Source organism: Ceratina calcarata, unplaced genomic scaffold (genome assembly GCF_001652005.2).
Source record: "Ceratina calcarata isolate Rehan_Ccalc_2016 unplaced genomic scaffold, ASM165200v1 scaffold289.2, whole genome shotgun sequence".
NCBI lineage: Eukaryota > Metazoa > Arthropoda > Insecta > Hymenoptera > Apidae > Ceratina > Ceratina calcarata.
Window position 1 is genome coordinate 670822 of NW_017151272.1, and position 22378 is coordinate 693199.

The 22378-nt window shown below is 52.4% G+C and overlaps 2 protein-coding genes across 5 annotated transcripts in view; one reads left to right on the forward strand and one right to left on the reverse strand.

Moving 5' to 3' along the window:
- The window catches only part of dac (dachshund family transcription factor), a 136631-nt gene that overhangs the window by 109636 nt on the left and 4617 nt on the right, over positions 1-22378 (forward strand). For 3 of the 4 annotated variants that reach the window (XM_026812589.1, XM_018022522.2, XM_018022523.2), the window contains 2 exons: positions 17508-17654; positions 18328-18600. In XM_026812589.1, coding sequence (XP_026668390.1) covers positions 17508-17654; positions 18328-18600 — 420 coding nt within the window. The remainder of the gene's footprint in view (positions 1-17507; positions 17655-18327; positions 18601-22378) is intronic. The other variant, XM_018022524.2, reaches the window with a different exon arrangement.
- The window catches only part of Plc21C (Phospholipase C at 21C), a 129214-nt gene that overhangs the window by 34121 nt on the left and 72715 nt on the right, over positions 1-22378 (reverse strand). The window lies entirely within an intron of this gene.

Below are 22378 nucleotides of genomic sequence, written 5' to 3' on the forward strand. Positions count from 1 at the left end.
TTGCTCGCGAGAAACCTAGCCGAGAAACCATGGACGATCGATCCTTCGCACCCGGTCGAATCGAGCGGTTCAAAACTTGTACCGTCACGTTGTCAGAATGTCTTGCCGTTTTAAGAATCGTCGATAGTGACCAAACGACGTGAAGCAGCGTCTCTTTTCAGACACTGTTGCACGCGTAGTTAGCATTCACGCCGGAGCGGAGTACACGCCTCCGGCTAAAATGTAATAAAATCCGGGGACGGAAACGATTTTTTCTCGGGCAACCGCGTTTAAAAGTGATATTACCCGGCGCGAACGAAACCTCGAATCACGCGAAATTACCCGTCGCGAAAGGCGTAAATAAATAAATGTCCATACGTAACCGGTAACCCGTTATTACGGTCGGTGTCACCCTACTCCGGCCAAACCCGACACCCCGAGCCATCTCTTTCCCTCCGCGTTGCCCGAGCCTCGTCGCCTCCCTCCCTGCATCAACTTCTCGCATCGGAGCGAAACTAAAAGCGACGTCGACGGACGTCTCGTCGTTGCTTTCTGACGACGTTGTCCTGACTCGTTCGTCTCGTTGCGAACGCGGTTGCGTCGTTTCTGTGTTTCGTTTCGTTGGGAAATTTCGGAAGAAACACGTGCCTCGCCGAGAGCTACGAGGGGACGAGCTTTCGGGGGCTCGTCGTTCTCTTTGTCCCGCGAAATCGGTTCATTCCTGCATAATTTATGAGATTCTCCGTCTGTCCGTGAGGCGGCCTTTCCTCTCGCGACGTTATAATTAGAAATATGCTTACGGCCGTAATTCCGGCCGAAGCGGAACGGAACTGAACGATACGGTACGGAACGGAACGGGCTGCCGGGGGGGTGGCTCGAAAGGAGGGTGAGCGCGTTTACTGCCAATAAGGGACGCATGCATAATAGAAACCCGTAGATGGTAGTCGACCGACCGACAGAAGGACTTACACGGGAATGCTACTTTACGAGTATACGAGTATTACGAGGGTCGCGGATTCGTTGTCTTCCATACGCGGATATCTAACCAGGACCTATGCGTTTATATCATTCCCCCGCCGCGCCGTTCCTTCGGGTCTCGATAAAATTATATTTATTTCCTAAACGGGTTAAGTCCCCTTTTCGTGAACGAGAGATATTCACACAGCAGTAACGATCGGAAAGTAAATCATACGTCCAGTTGTACAGAATCTTGACTATGCATAAATTTACAGATAATCTTTAAAGATAATAATATATAACCTTAAGCATTATGTTTGTCCCTACTGCTCGTTGTTTCTACCTTGTATTATTATTATAAATAAATTAAATATTTTTACCTTTGTATATTAATTTATTTCCAACCCGTAAGTATAAATAAATAAATAAATAAATAAATAAATAAATAAATAAATAAATAAAATCATGGGACGCGTACGTAGCTGTGACAGAGACATTGGCAGAGAGATGTCGAACACGATAGGGAGTGTTATGTTGTTACGCCGAGCAAGGGGATGTCCGCGTTTAACGTTTGGATTCGAGTCGCGGATTAATACGTTCGTCAGCGTGATCGGCGTGCACACGCGGTTACACGCATGCCGCGCGTTGCATACGCGTAACACGCGGCGAATCTCGCGAGCCCCGCTGCCACCAATTTGGCATCGAGAATGGTCCATAGTCATTAATGGGTCGTACGCGTTAACGATTATGTTTCGGCTGTAATCATTGGACCGATTGTCCCGATCGTCGCGCTAATAAAGCGTGATGGCCCGGTCCGGCGTACCATCCGGACATCGATGACGATGACGATCACGATCCCGTACCGCGCCCCGTAATTGCTCGAGGCCGGCAACTTTTCCAGTCATCGAGCGCCCCGCGCCAGTCATTCGTTTAATGCAAAATACGTTTTACTATCCGCTATTTTCCCATTTGGTTAAATGATCATCGAGCCAAATCGTTGGAAACATCATGAAACGTGTTTGCAACGGTGCTCCGACCCTTCGGCCTCTATTATTAACGCGGAATTCGAAACGAATCACGAAAAGGCAGACGCGAATAAATAGTGGAACGCGGATTTATTATAAATCTCGTTTATCGCAACGTTTCGTCGATCAAAGATTAACGAGGAGAAGCGTCGACACCGACGCGTTTATCTAAGATTTGGCAATCGCTCGAGGGGTTAATCCGTGAAATCCAGTCACAGTTTGATCCAGGACGATGGAGACGTGGGGGAGACGTCGGTTTGGTACGCGTTGCGGTGCCGATCCGGCGATTAGGCAGACGGGGGGGCATCTCGAGGGCCTTCGAAGGTCGAAGATGCCGGGACGAAGAAGGTGGGAGGCCAAGACGCGGAGCTAAGACGTTCGCGGTTTCTCGCGAGGGGCCTCGCAGGTCCTTCGCCGTAATTACGTTAACCGCAACCGCCAAACGCCGGTACCGGGGGTTACGAAAATGCCGTAATCCGTTGCGAACCTGGCCCTTCATCCACCCTCGACCAGCTTCCGGCTGCTGGTTACGCGCGTTACGCAACCCCGAGGCAAAAACGACCTTGAGATCCAATGGTTCTCGCCGTTCGAGTCGAATGAGCTTGACTCGACCAAGAGAATAAACGAGAGTCGACTTAAAATAGACGCGATTTCAAGTATGCGACGCTGAACGGCAGGCTTCGCGTGATACGCGCGTCTAGCGGTGGAGCTCGAAGAAAATTGCGAGCGAGTTTGCTCGAGGGGTTTAAAGGGTCGCCGGAAACAACATCCGCGGCCGCTGAATTAGTTATACCGGAGGTCTTAGAGCCCAGCCGAAGGGACTTGTAAGCTGTAATTGCATTAATCGCGGTGATATTTTGGGCTCAGGTGCCTTCGCGCCCGCTACGGCTCGTTAATAGCCGCCATTATCGTTCTAGTCGCTCGTCGCGGACGAACTACTACCCGCTACCCCGGTCGTTCCCCGAAACTCCAGTCGTCGCCAAGTTTCCCGAGTAGCTTTGACGTTTATCGGTTCGACGACAGACGCGCTCGCCGGGGATAACTTTTTCACCCCCGAAACGAGCCACCGTCGTCGTCGCTTCGAGAAAGAGTCTCCGAATCGATCGGTCGATCTCGCTTGGATCCTGGATCGCGTCTGAACCGACATTTGCTTCGTTTAAACGTAAAAAGGTTCGCGATTATTCCAAGTACACAAAGGGTCGAGCGAACGAGAAATCGTCGAAGAAGAAACAGCGGGGATACCACGGGGAGGGAGGAAAAGAACAGAGGAGGGAGGACGGGACGGTCCAGGACGAAACATTAATCTCTCGCGGTGGCAATATCGGGCCGATGATATTCGAGGCACGAGTATTATAGAGGAGCCGATGTCATTAGTCGGGGTCGCGTGTGCGTGTGCGGACAGGACCGGGCGCTAAGCGGACACCCTTGCACCCTGTCTAGCGCGCGCGCGCTCGACCTCCCCCGGGTTGCCTTCTCTTTCTCCTATCTATCTCGATCCGTGTGCATGTGTGCGCGGTTCGACGCGCGCGGTTCTGCGCTGTGTCCGACGGTAGTATCGATATGCAGGACCGTGATAATCGATTGCCGCATTCCTCGAGATGGAGCGACGCTGCGCGCTTTGAATACGCCAGAGGCCCCCCGATCGTGCACGATGCATACGAACGCTCATCCCTTGTGGCTCTTTCCTTCTCTGTGTAACGTTCTCGTCCCTCGCCGCACCTTTCGCTCGCGCGATACCACGCACTTATGGATATGCATGCACGAACCAAGAGGCGTACCGGGCACGCATACGCGAGCGGATTCACGCTCGCACACCCGCTCTTTGGGATATTGCTTTTTTCCCCGAATTTGTTACCGGCGCCGATATAACCGACGCATCACTCCGCGTTCTTCGCGATCTCGCGGAGGCAATTCGATTTTCAGTATATTCATTCCGATGCGCGCAAGTCTTTGCGTGTCGCAAGAGTACTCGCGGGGCGAGTGATCCAGTCCAGCGGCCATGGTTGCACAGTCGTTGCGGAAGCGCGAACCGGGAAGAAGGACCCCGAGCGCGTTGGCACTCGCGCCGCCGCCGACCCTTCTCGCCTCGCCCCTACCGCGGCTCGGTCATTGTTCACGTTAATTGATGCGTTATGTTTGATGCCGTTGTGATAGCCATTGTACGCAGGGTGTCCACTGATAACTGAGTTACCGACTGCGGCAGCCAGAGTGCACTCAAACCTAATTATCTCGGCCCAGCTGCGACTGCCGCATTGCGTTCCCGGCGAAATCGCGCGGTTCGACGCTCGCCCGCGCGTTTTCCGCTTCTTCTTCCGCTCGCCAGATCGGATTACGAGTTCCCTTGGTCCCTACCGAATCGGCGAATGTATCGTCGTTGATAGACCGCCTTTCCGTATAAACGTTTTACATCCAGATTTCCTCGATCGGACGCTTTCAGTATTACGGCTCGCATTGAATTTTTAATATTCACCGAGGAGTTGGCGGTCGAACGTTCGGCGGTTGAATTCGGTGCCGTGCCGGCGCATTTGATGAAAAGCTTTTTACCAGAGGTAGTAGAAGAAGGCAGTGTTGCGGGAACGACGCGAGCCGAAGAGGGCGGTCGATTCTTTTGTACCGGAAGTTAAACTATAAAGTGTATAAAAGAGGAAAAGGTTGACACGAGAGAAAAGGCGTCCGCCCGGAACAAAGAACAAAGCCTCCTCTTTCGTGGCGGTGGACCGCGTCGCGATTAGACCGGCCTTCCAATTAACCGGTCGAAGGTGCTTTCGGGTGCAACCCCGTCGTAAACTCGGCTTGTTTACGCGCCGATTGCGAGCGAACGGAAGCAGCTCGTCGCGATAAATTCCGAAAATCAATTCCGTCGAGTCCGCCTCTCTCGGCTGGCCACCGAAAGCGTCGCGGCCGATGGTGGAAGGAACGACGTTGACGCGAGAGCCGCGAGAACGAAACCCGTGCCTGGGCCGCGCTGCCTCTTTTTCGCCGGTTATCCCTTTTGACCGAAGAATCCCGACGCGATTCTTTATCGTCCGGCGAAATTTACGATCGACACCGAGTCGCGGATACCTTCGCAATAATTCGATCGCGACGTCCCGCTACGCGGCTTAAAATTATTTCCACAGACCGGCCCGCCCCGGCGCTATTATGAACGTCGTATTTGAAAACGTATTTGAAAATTCCTCAAATTTTATAGCGACGGTAAATCGAACGATACGATCCGCCGTTCGTTATAATATAACCTTCGATTCCTCTCGTCCGAGGGGATACTCACGACTCCGCGCTCCCCGGCTGTTTCCGCGGTCGCCGCTTCCTCTCGGACTTTTCGAACCCTTCGCGTACACATATCGTAGAAAATTACATTTTGTCGGTTGTAAAGGGAGCGTCGTAAAAATCGTAACGCCGTTCGTCGCGGCGACGACGCGGCCGCACGAGTAAAATTGCAGTGGTGGCCCTCCGCCTATCCGTTGCCCATCAACATTGCTGCGCGCCTGATAGACCCTTTGTAAAACGTCGTTCTACGGGCTTTTACGCGGCCGACGCGTAACCGCTGTACCTTCGATCCATCGTTTCCACCATTCCTTCGTTCCTCTACCCGTCCTCTAATTAATTTTATTCTCTGGTTCATTTTCTCGAGACCGTCGCCCGCCGATATTTATTGCACGGGTTCCTCGGGCGAATTAAAAACCTCGCACAATGCGCGAGCACGGCCGTGTGTACGCATCGTCTTCCGTAGGTAATTACACGACGCGGTAATTGAACCGGCAAACTTTCATGATTTATCGTTTTCGACAATGGCCACTTTCTCTCGGAAAATACTCGAGCCGAGATATTTCGATTAGCGTTCATCGCGTATCGTGACGTTCCGACAGAAATTTCTTAGCTGCATCGGAGCTCGGATCGAAGAATCGAGTACAGGAGGCAAGGAGGAGTCGCTGACCATACGCGGCTCGTTGTCCCGGCGCGTCTGTGTCGCCGGCCCGCCCGCAAAGCCCCGTAATTAAACTCGGTGAGCGTCTTAGATGCAAAACGTACTTAGTAAGCGGAGCTTACTCGGCCACCCTCTCACGGAGAGAGAGTGAGAGAGAGAGAAACAGAGTCTCTTCCGGGGTTGCTGCCTGGTCCTGGGATCCGGAGAGCTTTGTGAACCAAGGGGTTCTCTCTGGACCGTCCAGCGGGAAAGGGTAACAAACTGTCCGTCTCTCTCACGCGCGCACCCGTTGATGGGTTTTCCAGCCCCCGACTGGAAGAGAACCCGGGCTCGTTCCGACTCGAAACTACGGTTCTAGTTTCGCGGCATCCGTGCGCCGGCAAAGGAATCGAGAAACCGGACAAGAGAAAGACGGCCGTGGCCGGACCGGATGCCTGCCAGATACAAACTTCGGCCATACGCTTCGCTAAGATTTGCGGAATTTCGAAAACGGGAAATGTATCATCTTCGATCTGGCACCAGCTGGCATAAATCGTAACGTTGAATGCGTACAAATTTCTCGCGTAAACGATAAATGCTGCGGTGGACAGGCGGTTTAAGGATGTATTGGCTATACAGTCAATCCCAAAAGTTTATGTACTTTAGAAAAACGCATCTTTTTTTCTCAAAACTTCGAAAAATGCTTCAAATACAAGTTGTTTGTCTTCTAACTTCGATACTTAACGAGTTAAGTATGATTAGTCAGCATTTTATAGGTCTTGAGAAAATCGAACCATCCCAGCCTCGAAACGGCGAACTTTTGACAAGAAATTTCGTTTTTCCTCAATAACTCCTAAACCAGTGGAGATACGGGAAAATTGCATAGGACCTTTCTTGTAGATCAGGTCGTCCTCTACAAGAAACGCGCCCAAACGCCCCCCCTACGTCCATCCGTTCGGGAGTTATCGAGGAAAAACGAAATTTGCAAAAATCTGAAGGCTAACCCCTTTGGAANAACGAGTTATTTGCAAAAAAAGAAAAACAGGTTTTTGCAAATTACTCGTGAACTATTGATGCTAGCGAGAAACTGTTACACAGGGATTGTAGATCTCGTCGTCCTCTACAGAGTGGTTTTATATACGTCCCCCTAAGTCCATCCGTATCGAAGTTATTGGCAAAAAACAGAAAAACAGTTTTTTGCAAATAACTCGTTGACTATTGGCACTAGCGAATTCTTTTTGCACAGAAATTGTAGATCTCGTCGTCCCCTACAAAATGGTTCTAAATACGCCCCCCTACGTCCATCCGTTCGGGAGTTATTGAGGAAAAACGAAAAGTCTTTTTAAAAGTTCGCTATTTCGACGGGCGAATTCGCCTTCAGATTCTGCAATTCGCCCGTCGAATCTGTGAACTTTTAAAAAGACTTTTCGTTTTTCCTCAATAACTCCCGAACGGATGGACGTAGGGGGGCGTATGTACGCTCATTTTGTAGGGGACGTCGAGAGCTACAAGTTCTGTGCAAAAAGAATTCGCTAGTGTCAATGGTTAACGAGTTATTTGCAAAAAACGAAAAACAGGTTTTTGCAAATTACTCGTGAACTATTGATGGTAGTGCAAAATTATTATATAGGAATTGTAGATCTCTTCGTCTCCTACACAATGCGCCTACAAACGTCGACCTAAGACCACTCGTTTGGAAGTTATTGGCAAAAAACAGAAAAACAGTTTTTTGCAAATTACTCGTAATCTATTGATGCTAGAGAGAAACTTTTATATAAGGATTGTAGATCTCGTCGTCCTCTACAAAATGGTCCCATACACGACCCTCTAAGTCTATCCGTTTGGAAGTTATTGGCGGAAAACGAAAATTTGGCAAAATCTGAAGGGGTACCCCTTTGGAAAAATCTCGGGAAAGTAAGAAATTTTTTTTCTTCTCAAAATTCACGTATAAGTCATCAGCATGCTTTAATGAAAAGTTCTTTTTCTTCTAACTTCGATATTTAACGAGTTAACTATGATTAATCGGCATTTCATAGGTCCTGAGAAAACTCGACCGTCCCATTGTTGACCACCATAGTGTCACCACTATAGTTTTTCAAAAAACCCATGAATTGATTTAAAATTTTGCAGGTAGCTTTTTAATAGTAATAGGAATCTATAATAACAAATTCAACATAATAGTATTGTTTAAGTACGTAGCCTATACATCCTTAACAAGTTCGTCGAAGAACAGTTGCCTGCAGGAGGGTCGCAGCTAATGGAGACGTATACTACGGAACAGAGCGATCGGGTAACCGCCCCGATTCTTTCTCTCTCTCTCTCTCTCTCTCTCTCTCTCTCTCTCTCTTCTCCAGATATTGATAAGCGATCGACGATTCTCCCCGCGTGTAATAAAGTAATGGTCGTTCCTTTCGTTTCCAACCGGTGCCACGCCGACCACCCGTTTCACGGCGAAGTAAGAAACGCGTTTCGGATCGATCTCCCGGACGTGTCTTGGCCGCGGAGAGCCGGAATTAAAGGGGTCGCCGGCTCGGTAATTGTCGGCAAATATTAATAACCGCGGCGGGGGCGACAGGAACGCGCGAACTCGAACCGATTCGGCTCAGGCGGCGACTTCGCGAGGGTGAACCCGCCGAACCGGTTTTGCTCGAGAGCAAATACGTAATGCCTGGATGATTTTCCGACGACGAGGGAGGAGCCGTGATTGAAATTCGTCGACTAGCTTTGACGCAATTACCGTGGTCTCTCTCCTCTTACGTTTCCTTACAGTCTCGCGTTATTCTATACAACGTCGGTAAAACTTAATACAAATTCAACAGTAGAAAATGTTGAAAAGATTTTGTACGACAAGAGTTGTTGCATGTTTGTCGACGTTCTGTATAGAAGATCGCGAACAGGAAAATCAGTTGGGTTAGACTCGGGATGGATGGTGGTCAAGTTTCTGGAAAAAATTTCAAGGAATTCGTTACGAAGCCTCCGAAGTGCGCGCCGTAAGAAGAAGCCCCTGTTCTCAATGTCCTTCGAGGCCCGGACTTATTCATCGGCGATCGTTCCCATACCGATCACGATTATAAGAGTCCGCGTGCATAATTACTCGGTCCTAGTCATATCCGGTGCTCGCGGTGCTTCCCGATCGCTTGGTCGACTGCATGAAATTTATAAAATCGACCGTGACCACGTGGACGGTAATCGGGATATGAAATAGAGAGGTTCGCGTCAGGTTCTAAAATATTTTTCATAACGTTCCATTGGAGCGAATTAGACCAAGTTCGAGAGAAGCTCGTTCCCCCTGCTTACGCGTTTCCATTTGATCGGCTCCGACGCACGGATCGAAGGATCCCTTTCGAGGTCTCGGGCATAGGATCTCCTGTCCTTGAGGTAAAAACTGACTCGCGTAAACAATGTGCCCGGGTGGCAATCCTATATCCCGGGCAGCCGGTCGGCCACGATGGAACGCGGCGGTTCGGTACCGTCCTCCTCGTCGTCGCGAGAGTACGAGGCGCGTACACGCGAGAGGGCTGGAGACCTCTCGGTCGATAGCGTTAGCCACGCGTGTAACGCGACACCGTATATCTGCTGGTAGATTGGAGACGACGATCGCCGCCCAGGGAGGTCGGCCGTCTTCCACCTGCCATAATTCCATAGAGTCTCCTACTTCGCCCCGTCCCTTTTCCCTTTCGCCCTCTTGAATTACTGAACGCGTCATCGATCGACAAAGACGCCGGGGAGCGGGGTGAAACGCGCGTAAAACGAGAGCCGGGGACGGGGACGGGGACGGGGGCGGGGGGGCGACAGGGGAAGACGTCCGATGCCGATGGTGTCGAGCCTCGATTTGCAAACGACCAACCAACGATTCTCGGTGCAATCGTAGACGTTGCTCGGTCGAATTCGGTGAAACGAGGGACGGATCCCTCGACGAAAGTAATCGCACCGTGATCCTCGTGGGGACAACGGCGAAGACGACTCGGGTGCACTTGGCAAGGGTTGAAATTCCCTTTACTGGATGTTTAATGCGGCAATCTAGGGGCGTGATAAAGTGCCAAACGAATACCGAAAGGGAATCGCGAAGCGGCGCGGCGGTACGTCTGCCCGGCAGCACAATGCTGGCACAAGCCATTACATTGTATAAACACGAGAGAGTCGGTTGGGTTCTGCGGCCGCAGAGAGAAGAGCCACTTGAACGAAACGAAAGGAAAAGAAAGGCAGAGACCGCGGTCGTCGCTGCGGTCTCCGATTGAAACGCATCCTCCCTTCCGGTACTTCTGCGAGGCCGCCCCCGTTTCTCGTTGCGACCACTCAATCTGTTCCCCGCGCTTTTCTCCTTTTTCCATTCCACCGCCGCAAACATTCCCTTTGCGGCGCCTGGCCGCGCCGCCGCCGCCGCCCTGAAAGAACAACTCGACGAATGGATCTCGTTCTCCGTGTGCCGCAACTTTCTACGCCGGAACCGGCCACCCCCGCGGTTTACCGTCTTCGATTTCGAGTCGCTCGCCTCGAATCACTGACAGGTTCTACTCGCTCACGGTTTTCAGACAATTTCGTTCGAAGCAAATGGACGACGTCCTGAATTCTCTGTGTCTCCTGCCTCGATCCAAATCGTGATTACGATGAAATTTAACGGGAACACAGAAGCCGATTCTGAGAGAATTGGATACACGTCTTCCACTCTGCGTTTCATGCATTCGCAATCCGACTATTACCTTGCCCCGGCTTTTACCGTGGCAGTTTAAATCGCCACTTTGCTCGCAAAGCCGATACAGAAGACGCGAGAGACGACTTTCGGATTTCGTCAGCTTTCATCGCGGCTCATTAAATATTGCGAGATCACCGTGTAGGTACCTAACGGTTGCTCCCAATGCTCCTTTCTACCGTGAAAGAAGAATAACGTTCTTTGCATACCCGGATTAAAAGGCAAACACGGTCCTCCGCTTTTGAGCGGACCGGGGGGATGGCACGTATCCGCGCGGTTCACGTTTGAAAGCAAAATTTATGGGAATTAATATTGGTTCCCCCGGGAAGAGCGCGGCGGAAGCTGCCTAGAGGTAACTCGATTCTGGATGTCTCGGGGACTCGCGGAATGCGACGCACACACACACGCGGGAGGGAAGTTTAAAGAATTTAATTCGTAGACTGCCGCGACCCGGGGTTCGTTCCTCAAACGGTAGGCAACTTCCTCCTCCTTCCTCACGACGATTATATTCGACGAACAATACCGTTTTCCTGTTCGGACGATCTTTTAATTTCCAAGTGCCCTTGGATGAATCCTGAAACGATCTCGAGAGTCGGACGTGTCCCGGCGCGAAGGGACAACCGGAGGGTCGGAGAGGCTGTCCGCGCGCACTTAATGCGTAATTACGATTCACCAAGGCGGACGAACCGCGGCACGGCGTCTGGACGCGATGCGCGCGCGTAATCTTACCCGAATACGTTCTCGAGGGCCGAGGAACAGCCGTTAGCCGCCGTTTAAAGGGGTTCTTACGCACCTACTCGAGACGCGGGAGCAACAGCTCCTCCGACGGGCAGCATCTGTGCTCTACGGCTCTCTCGATATCCATACAAAAGCCGTCTGGTGAATAACATTACGGCCGGCCCGCGGACGATTATAGTCCGACGAACGTCGATAGTAGTTAGACCGTGTATCCTGTGCGAATGCTAATTTCGGACGCGTCGATCGAACCCTGCGCCCCGCACCGAGCCCCCTCGCCATGCTCTTGGACGAAACCGCGAACCGACGTCTTCCGGTCGTACGCTTCTTCGTTCTCGTGCGAATGTAAAAGACGTTCTACGTCCTCGAAGAGACCTCGAATTCTGTTGCGCGCAATTTATTTGTAAAAACACGATCAGCAGCGAAAGGACGTTTTTCTTCGGTTCACCAAGGATCGATCCTTCATCGGGGTGATCTATCCGGCGGCAACAGTGTCCCCCGTTCTTCCGAGGGGTGAGTTCTCGTTCAAATATCAATTTTGCGGCGACAACTTCTCGTCACCCTCCGCTTCCACTCCGTGACCCATATGGAAATGGAGATCGGTCATCGGAATCCAGTTTGCCAGTGGAAACATCCCGGCAGAGGGTCAGCGGCGACCGCGACCCTCCTGCGAGCCGACCCCGCCGTGTGACGACGCCACGGAACGTCGTAAAGTCGAAAGCTTTTCGCTTTCGCGTATTATTCTTTTATCCGATATCGGGATAGCCCGTTATCCGCTAGATATCCCAGGGTGAAAATCCTCTTTTCTCCCTTCGGTTTTTCAAACTGGATACATATTCCGAGTCTGAGAGAAGCGGGCGGGGAGGCGCGCGCGCGCGCGCGCGTGTCTGCTTCTTCTCGGCCGTGTTTCCATAGGACAAACTAATTTATCCTATTAACATCCGCTGTGTACGTTATCGTGCAGCCTCCGCGATTCTGTTTATCCGGCAAACGCGTTTTAGATACGCGTTGAAGGAAAGAACTCGGCTAGACCAATATATAACCGGGGCTAAACGAAAACGCAACACGCCACTCGCGGAACAAGATCGCGCACGCCAAGACGAGAGCGTGCAACATTTTCCTCGAATCGAAGGGTACGAAACCTGAGTTACGCCACCAGCCCGGGAACGCGAAAATATTTGCAAGCGTGGGTCATTCGAAACCGGCCGATCTGGTTACTCGGTCCAGCGCGCGGAAACGTAATAGCCGACGTTTTGCCCCGGTTCCAGCCTCTGGAATCGACGAGGGAACCGACTTCGCATCGGCGCCGTGTCTTTTCCCGGACGGTCGTTTACGAGGTAGCGATCGCTGCTAATTCATACAATTCCTTCATACAATGTATCGTATATTAATTTATCGGACAGATCCGCGACTCGCGCGTCGACCGATCTCGTTACCCAAGGACCGGCAATTATCAGCTATCCTACCGCGAGGAAACGAGAAACGAGGGAAAAAAATGTAAGGGCAGAAGTCTCGCTGGAATGGGACGCGAGGGGATTCGTATCTGCGCGGCGTTTCTTTATCAGCGGCGAGCAAGCGGCAATTTTCGGAGGGCCCCGACCATGGGACGCGTGTTTTATTGCCCGAAAACCGACAGATATCAGGATTATGTGTTCCGTCGACGGGTATACGACGCGATACGCCGAGGGAACCGCAGACGTTCTCTTCTGCTCGAGCGAGCTCGCGATCCTCGGATCCGAGTCAAAAGAAATCGTGTAACGTAACATTTTCGAAGGCGTTCTCGCGACAGTTTAATTTCCTATCGTTCCGCGTTTCGCCGGGGGTAGCGCATAAAAGAATGGACGAGACTCGGGAAGATGAGGAGGTTCCACAGTCGAATGAAACGTATCACGTTAAATATAATGGACGCGAGTGCCGATGGCGAACGCGGTGGTGGCGGGGTTCCGAAATACGTTGGCCGGATGGTTATCGTCGTGATCGGCGAACCGATGAAATAAGACTAGAGCCTTTCTAATGCCGGGTTATTTTTTTTAAACGATCGGCCCGGACTTCACCTGTGCGTACGCCGGCGTCGTCCCTCCCTCCTGACTCGGGGTGAAACTATTTTGACCTTTTTCGCGCGTAGACCCCGAATCGAACCGAGGAGGGTAATTTCGATTCGCGTACCTCATCCCTCGTCTGAACATTATTCCCCCCGTGAAACGGGCGCGACGTCTCGCAGCGGAGGAACCGGTGTTTCGTGTTTCCCATTTCGGGGCTCGACGCGCGTACAACGATTTCGTGAAATATTCATACGACAAGGAGGATGTTTGCTCGGCTAAAAGCAGAGCATTGTCCCGATCTCTTTTTCCTCTCGGCAGCCCGTGGCGTTCTTTACTGTTTCCTCGCCCACCCCCTACGCATGGACCACTCGGTGACGTTTCATTTTTCCCCGAAATCCCGGAAACGATCCCGCGGGGGGACGAGGACACCCCGCCAGGCGCGCCAGAACTGTTTTAGCTTATCGCGTTTAATACCGTCCACCCCACGAACAGCATCATCCCTGGGGAAACATACGGCAGCTTAATGGTGATTTTTTGCCGACCGTTTTCACACCTCGGACGTGTCACCACGCGGTACACGATACGCTTTTTTTCTGAACGATTCGTCAATAAAGATTCCTCGAACGATTGGTTTAAGAAGAAAGCTTTCACGCGTTCCATCCCCCTTCGCGTTCTTATCGGCGATACGTTCTCAAACTACCAAGTCTTTTAAAAAAAAAAAAATTAGAATCGACAGTACTTGTGAACAATAAAATCGAAGCGATGGCTCGTACGATGATTAGAAACGAGATAAGTGAGATGGGAGCGATCGGAAAATCGGTTGTTATTAATTTTTCCTAAACAGTTGCCGGTCATCGACGGAGTCGGCCGCGGGCTAGAAAGGAGCGAGTGCTGCAGGTGCCGGGAATGGTCAATATAACGTCAAAATGTAAATCATATTGCTATTCCCGGAGGGCCTGTTCTCTCCGTGTATTAAACGCGGCTCGGGTAAGACGACCGGCCTGTATATTAGTTTCTGCGGGTTTCCCTATTGGATTTACCCCGTCGCATTTCCCCTGATTGTTTACGCGACCCGTCCCCGTTAATTCCCGGAGACGGGGGGCTGACGAGCCGGGAATCGAGCGAATCTTAACGATCGCGGAAATGCTCGGATCTTAACGGGCAGAAGAATCGGCGACTTCTGGCCAGTAGTGTACTCCCGGTGCTCCTTCGAGATCTCGACGATTCCGGTCGTGACAGCCGAGATCGATATCGGGAGAACGGAATCTCGGGCGAGCGTTAAACGTAGGCGGACGCGTCTACGGTCTGCGTGAGTCTTCGACGTGGGTAGTCCGCAGACAGCGACCGGACGATTTCTGACCGAGCGCACAGCGGTAGCTGATGTATTTTGACGTGTCCAGAGAGCAAGAGAGACCGCGCTCCCTCGACTACCTCTTCAATTATTATATAAAACATATCTACTGGTCATTATTACACACTGGATTTTACACAACTTCTAGCGACGTATAAAATATATAATTCAGAGATGGGAAACCTTTTTACCATTAGAGGCCACATTTAAATTAGACAGTAACAAAGGAGGCCGCTATAAATTTTTATATCTCACTGTTGGTATTTTTATTTGTTTAAAATATAAATAAGGCCGCACCTCTGGTCTAATTGCATTTTCCAATCTATGCCGTAATCATCTTTTTTTTGCACAATGATCTGAAGTCTAGCTATTAAAAAAGAGGTTTCGGTTTTCATAGACCATTTTCGTAGCGACTGGCACATATATTTCTGTGACTGTTCGAAGGCTCTAACGATGTTTGGCCATTATCGGCAGAGACACAAAGCAGTATCCGGCTGCTCTACTCCCGGCTTCGATTTCGTAACCGTAACCGCGGTTTTCCTTTTTTTCCTGGACGCGTGATCGACTCAGTCGCTCTAATAGGCAACGCTAGATCTGGCCTTCGCGCAGTTTGCGGTTCCATTGCGCAGGAGGCTTATCGATACCGATCAGAAAAGGCGGAGAGACGAGGACTGTCCTCCCGTACTCCCCCGAGAAGGAGAAACCGCTGCGTACCGGTGGTTGTTACACGGCTGTTACGCTCGAGCCGAGGCAGAACCAACGGAGACACCGTGTCGTCCCCCGAGACGTCCAAACTATAGTTTTAATTGAATCTCAGAGGAACATAGTTCCGATAAAATTTTACGACGATCAGAGAAGTTTTCCGTTCGAGTCACGATTAAGACACGTGAACGGTCTCATGTTCGAGCCCGTTAAACCGATTCTCGTTGGCAATGATCCGAGTGGGACCGCGATAAGAGAGCAGGACAGCCGGCGTGGCCGGGACGGAGGTAAGGTCGGGTCTCGGAATCGTAGGTGGAAATCGGTGCCGTGGCAGGCAGGCCCCCGGTTCTCGGCAATTCTTCGGCGAGCTCGCGTGTATCCTTAGTATGCAACGTATGCAGTCGGTTGTTACCGAAGGAGTGGTTTGCCGAGCGGCCAATGGCGAGTGCTCGAGCTAATTCTAGGGTGCCGCAGCCGCGCCATCTTTGCATCATAATGCTGCGGCCCCCGCTAATCCCCTCGTACCCCACCGTGCCGCTCCTACCCACCGGACTCGGGAGAACTCACCTTCCCCCCTGTTCCACCTTCTGTCCCACCCGCCACCGGCAGTACTTTGCCTCGTTCCGCGTCCCTCCGCCGCCTCCGTTCGCCTTTCTCTTCGTCCTCTTCCTTCTGCCTCGAGCTTTCTCCTTCACCCTCGCCCGTCTCTTTCCGCGCACCTTTCAGTCTCGCGAAGACCAACGGACGAAATGTTCTTCGGAAATCCGAGACAATTTCGAACAGGATGACGCGGGGTATCGAAGAAAGGGTTGCCCGTCCACGAGAAACGATACACGACCGATCCGTCGGGAGGAAAACATCCGAGATGGCAAATTAAAATATAGGGGATCGTGGCAGTCAAATGATATATCCCACGGATAGGCGACCGTCTTATAATGAGCCAGTTTTTGCAGCAAGTATCCTCGACACCTTTCCCTTAATAGCATCCTGCTTAACCGGTAGATCGGTCAAAAATGACGATGCACTTGTGCATCGGTGGCCAACTCCCGGTGACGAGACTAATTGGACGCTAACTACCGACTTCCACCTTAAACACAGGGTAGGAGTTTGCTCGTGTTCCGCGAAAACCGGCCGCGAACCTTACACAGTCGGGAACGCGCTCGATCCCGATCGACAACCAAGCCCGGTTTCGCGAACAGAGATCGGGCGCCGAAAGTCCCGGGAGAAGAAGCTAATCCGAGACACAATGGCCGGACGCGGCGCGGAAAATAATTAAACCGGGCAACGGGGCGATGGAAGGCACAAACGCGTCGGCGAACATGCCTCTCGATCGTTTGTTCGTGATTCGTTTCCACAGATCAGATTTCCTGTTCTCTCGTGTAATCCAGACAAGATCGTTCGACTCGAACAGAGAATCTTTCCAGACTTTTATCAGTGCTTAATGAGGTATCAATGAGGTTCGGAACATTGAAAAATTCACCCTCAAACGTAATTGATCATTGCCAAGTGTAATACACGACACGGTCGAGCGCGCAGAGGTCCGGCGCGGCGCGTTCGGATAGAGCGATCAACGCTAGCAGCTGACAGGCGGTCGCGAGAAAAAATCGTTCGCGTTTGCAAATGGTGCGGAACCGGTTTAACCGGGGCACGGCCAATTCGTAGATCGATCGATAACTAGATCGTGGCGATCGACGGACGTCGATCTTCGGTGGAGAAGAGCGGCAGCGGGCCAGGAAGCCGACAGCGGCGTACGGTAGCGACCGAGACGATCAGACCCCTGCTTGGACGCGTGTTCGAGGTCCGAGGCCCCCTGCGCTGACCGTGAAACCCCCCGCGGTACAATGATACGCCGAGATAATTTCGTTGGACTTTGACCGCGCCGGGGTTCCGCCACCTGGGGAACGGGAACCGTCCCGTTGAGCCGTTTTGACAGGTGTCCGTCGAAATCGTTTCGCAGAAACGCACGCGACTCTCGTTAAGTAATGAGAACGATTTCTGTCAACGCGGTAGAAACCGTTTGATCGAACGTGATGAAACTACAAGAAGACGACAATTGATCCGTGTTCGTTTCGACAGCGTCGTGTCAGATGATCTTCAATGTTCTTAATGTTCCCTGTTGCAGTGATGTACCAGAAACGGTTAAAGAAGGAACGGAGGGCAAGGAAGCGCCTACAGGAGCAGCTGGACCTGGAGATCAAGAGGCGCACGCAGCTGGAGGAGGCGTTGAAGGCGACGGGAGCCTCTTCCGAGCAAGTCAGAGCGATTACCGGTAAGTATATATTCATCCCGAGCGAAAATGGAGCGAGAAAAGAGAGAGAGGCGACTTTGATGGCGCGTGCTCGCTCGAGGATCATCGGCGAGAGCGAGAAGACGATGATCTCGCAGGAAACGGGAGCGTTACGTTTCCGAGACCGTCTCCCGTCGAGCCTCCGGGCTACCGGTGATCTCGGAATAAATTAATTAATTCGCCGAGCCAGAGTAAACAGTCTGACACCCGGCAGAATACGATTCCTTACTTATCCCCCGCCGCCGGGAAGATCTCACGGCCCTTCCCGCGAGGTCCTCTCGATGCTCCTCTCTCTGCTCGGTTTTAACGCGATCCGATGGGAACGAGACGGGCGCAGGCAGCGAGTGGCACACACCGCGACCGACCCCTCCCGTCCTGTCACTAGCAAAACTCGAGCGCGGGCACGAAACCCTTTAAGTGAAATCTCTTATTCCGATATACAACGCCGCGGTATACAGAAATTCCGAGTCGCGACAGCCAATCTCGCTGCCATAGTCGTTGATTAACCCTGTCAGAAGCAGAGAGTAGCGATACTAATTCCAAATGAAGCACGCGAGGGGTCGTTACCTGAAGAGGGTTCTCGATTTTTGGCAGCGGGAAGCGGATTCTCGGCACGATACGCTTCGACGCGAAACAATCGTCAAACGATTTTTAGTATCTTATTCGATTACAGAGAACGTAACGGTGGAGGCTCGCACGAGTTCCGAGCCGCCGGAAGCTAGTCCAGTGCACTCGCAGTCGCAGCAGCAACCCTCGCAGCAGCAATCATCTCAGCAACCCCTTCAGCAACAGCAGCAGGCCCAACAGTATCGGGAGGCCCAGGTACCGCGTCCCTCCCAGCAACCCTCGACGCCCGAGAAACCGGCATGGGGCTACGGTTTGGACCTGATCGGCAGCCAAGCGTCCGCCTTCTGGCAGAACTATCAAGGTCAGTTCGCCACGCCACTCCGATCGCGCTGACACGTCCGTTGACGTCCCTTTTGCATGATAATGCGTCCCTCACTTTCCACAACGGCAGCGAGCGTGCCAACCGCGCGACGAAACGACTGGAGGGTCACGGTTTCGCGAGAGGCAAGTTATCTTTCCGCGTCGACTCGAACCCGAGAGGGCAAAGAAAATAAGCCGGCGAGTTAACAATGGGTATCGAGCGAAATTTAAGAAAGGAGCCTCGCGGGCACCCTTCCTTCTTCTCCTCGGAGGCAGGGCGAACAGGGTTGCGCGACCGCGATGAAAAGAGGGCGTGCTTCGTGGCGAGCCGCTAATTCGGATAATCGCGTTCCCGTATTAGGATCCACTCAATTTTTCTGATCTTCCGGCCGGGTGACTTCGATCCTCGATTACCCAAACAAAAAAGAGCAGAACCTCGGCCGGATGAGGGTCGCGAGAGAGGGCGGATATGGAAAGGAGGCTGAGGCGGTGTACGCTGCCTCGGTGTATCGTATCGCGCAAAGTAAATTATTCGAAAGATCTCTGGCGGGCGGGGAACAATCACGCCGGGGGCAATAACAACCCCGTAACACGCGGACGGAGCCAGAGTCGGTTCTGACGAGGAAACACGAGGTATTTGAATAGGGTCCCGCAGCCACCCGGGCATCATGATGCGGAATCCATTTGCAATAAACAACGGAGATTTAGATGGGGTGGGGAGGAAGAGCATAGGTCGACGTAACGTCGTCGTCGTCTGAGGTGGGTACTTACGCCGCCGAGGGGACTTCGGGGCCGCGTCCCGTCGCGTCTTCGAGTCATGCATTCTATACGAACAGAGCTTCTCATTCTCATCTGTAGGCAAATCCGGAGAAACGAACAACGCGTCTCGATCATTGAACCGACGAACGAAAGGATATCGTGTCGCGTACAGAATGATTGTAAAAAGTTTCCGATAGATTTATCGGCGGTAAAGGGAGACCAGACTTTGTTCTCAAAGGAGCGCGTCTCGATAAACGATGGAAGGGAAACCGGTAAGAGCGGATCGCGGTAGCATTTAATAGACGAGCAGCCGGCGGCGGCCGGCCGAGTTTCGTCTGACCCGCAGGCACCCGATCTCCTTGCTCGTTACTCGCGGTAGCACAGCTTCATGTATGAGCGCCACTGAGCGTAATGCAGAGTTTATGCACATCTCTCGCAAGTAAGGAAGGAGCCGTAATTTCCCCGGCGGCCACCGCGGCTCTCCGTGACGTTACCTGTCCTCCGTCTCTTTCTCTCTCGTCGCCCACCTTTAAACCCCCCTCACCCTTCCCGATGAGTCTCCACCTATCTCTCTGTCCTATCCCGCCTCGTTTTGTCTCTTGTCCCGTCCCGGCGTCGTCGTCGTCGTCGTCGTCGTCGTCGTCGTCGCGTCATGCACGAGTCCGTGCACGAGCACAAGCGCAGACGCGACGATTCCTTCGCGTCCATCATCCCGGCGAGTACGAGCGAGCAGCACTCCGCCACGCTTTAATATTCAGACTATATGCAATAATTTCGCAGCAACCATAACGTCTGCCCCACCCCTCGACCGGCTGCTCTCTCGCGACAGAGACGTGCGCCTCTTCGCGTTCCGTTCCACCCTCCTTCTGCCCGTCGTTTGTTTCCTTCCTCGTTCCGCCGCGCCGCGTCTTCCATTTACTCTCTTAAGCCTCGCGTTTTGTTCGTCGTACCAAAGGCGAGACGTGGACATTAAAATGATCACGAATTCCGAATTAGCCAAGTTCGCACGATACCGAAAACTGATCCGGCATTGAACGAGCGTACGGTCATCGTTTGGCATTGAAATATCCCGGTTAAACGCTTCGGCGGAAAGCGTCGCGGAATGTGCGTGCACGAGTTTCGACGTTGAATCTATTACACTCGAGAAACTGCCGACCGTAAAACCGGAACGAACCATGAAGTAATACAATGTACGGTGACTGGTTACACGATGCAAATTTGTATCTCGGCTGAATATCGCTCGGGCAACGGAGTGCGAAGAGAAAAGACAGCGACACGCGACCCAATTCTTTCGCGATGGTTCTACGATCGACGGTATTCGGCGGCAGAAGATTCGTCGACGATGAAACGACCGTTCGGCGGTAACCGGTCCAGCTGGTCGACGACGTCGCGCACCTGTGCGACGAGTCGAGCGCACGCGTGTGCCATTAGACGAAAGACAATAACCCTGCGAGAGTGATAAACCGTGACGCGTGTATGCGAGCAATATAGAGGCGAAAGGAAGCTAACGCGTCGACACGGGAAGCCTGAAAATGGTAGGTGGGGCTTGAAAGCGTCCCTCGCCGCGAATATATCCACAAGACACGACGTGGTTTTCCGGCGAACAAGCGCCACGACTAGAGAAATCGAGGGGAAGGGAAGGGGGTGAACCGGCAGCCAGGGGTGGGCCTTCTATTTATGCTCGGTGGTAGTTTGAGGGTAACTAGGTGGTAGTGGCTGCTGTCGAGAATCGAGGCCCGATTCTTTTTTCTCTTTCTCTCCCTCTCCTCGCTTTCCCTCCGACGATTATGAAACGCGATTTCGTTTGGGGAATTTTTTTTCTCCGGCCTCCCCGGATCTCTCGTTCCACTCGGAATTGCCGCTTAGATCCGCCGCCGAGGAACGTTCGCGCCCCTGCGAGCCGGAAGGGCTTTCGTCGGGAATCACAGAGGCAAGGAGATTAAATTCGTTTCCGTCACCTGAGCTAAGAGCGAGCGTATTCGTCGCGACAGCTCGTCTGTTCGCGAAATAGTCTGCAAATTGCTTCGTCTTCGATACGGTTGATGATACGACTTTGAAACAAATTGACGCGGCAGACAGACTGCAGATTAATACAGAGGGGAGGACGAGGAGGAGCGGAAGTGTCATTTTCCATTGGAAATCGAGGCGGACACGAGCACCGGGTCGAGCGCTCCTCTTCATCCTCGACCCACCGCTTTTTGTTCCGCTCGTATCGGCGCTTTTTGTGTCTCCGCGTTTCTCCATGCACCTCCTTGATTCATACAATTTCACGGTCGGCTTGGTGCTCGAGCGCCTATCTTCCCGCATCCTCTCTCCCCGCGTCCCTCGCCCTCCTACCGCCTCGTTCAGCGTTCGCGTTCTGTTTTACATAAAGATCAGAGCATTAAAAACGCGGCGCTACACGAAATCAACCCCAGCCGCCGTCTTTTCGTTCGTCCGGGTCCTCCTTCCACGGTACCCTTTTTCTCTAGCCTCTCACATAGAGAGAGAGAGAGAGAGTAACGGAGGGAGATCGCCGGAGCAATTACCACGGCCAGGACACGATCTTACCCGGAGTCTGCTCGCGCGAGAAGATCGTCGAACCCGAATGCGACGTTTGTTTTTCACCGCGCGAGGTCACGGAGCCCTCGCCGCCTCGGAAATTACTTATTACACGCCGCTGTAATAACGCGGCCGACTTCTCCTCTGCCTAAACGGATGTACGCTCGCCCGCTACCGATCAGGCCGCGAACCACCAACCGTTTCTTTTGAACATATCAAATCGAATCGTGTCGGTCTACGAATTTTTCTACTCGCTTATCCCCCCGAGGAAAAAAGTCGCACATAGTCCAAGCGCACCGTACACTTGACAGCAGCCCGCCAGGGACGAGTCCGACGCTCGTAAGAAGACGAGACACGCGTGGAAGGGTTAACAGCTGCCGAGGAACGTGAAAGACGCGCGAACCAGGAATTTTCGGGGCAAAAAAGGCTGGCTGGACCGATCAAAGCGATACCGTTTTGAAATGACGCGACGGTTGCCA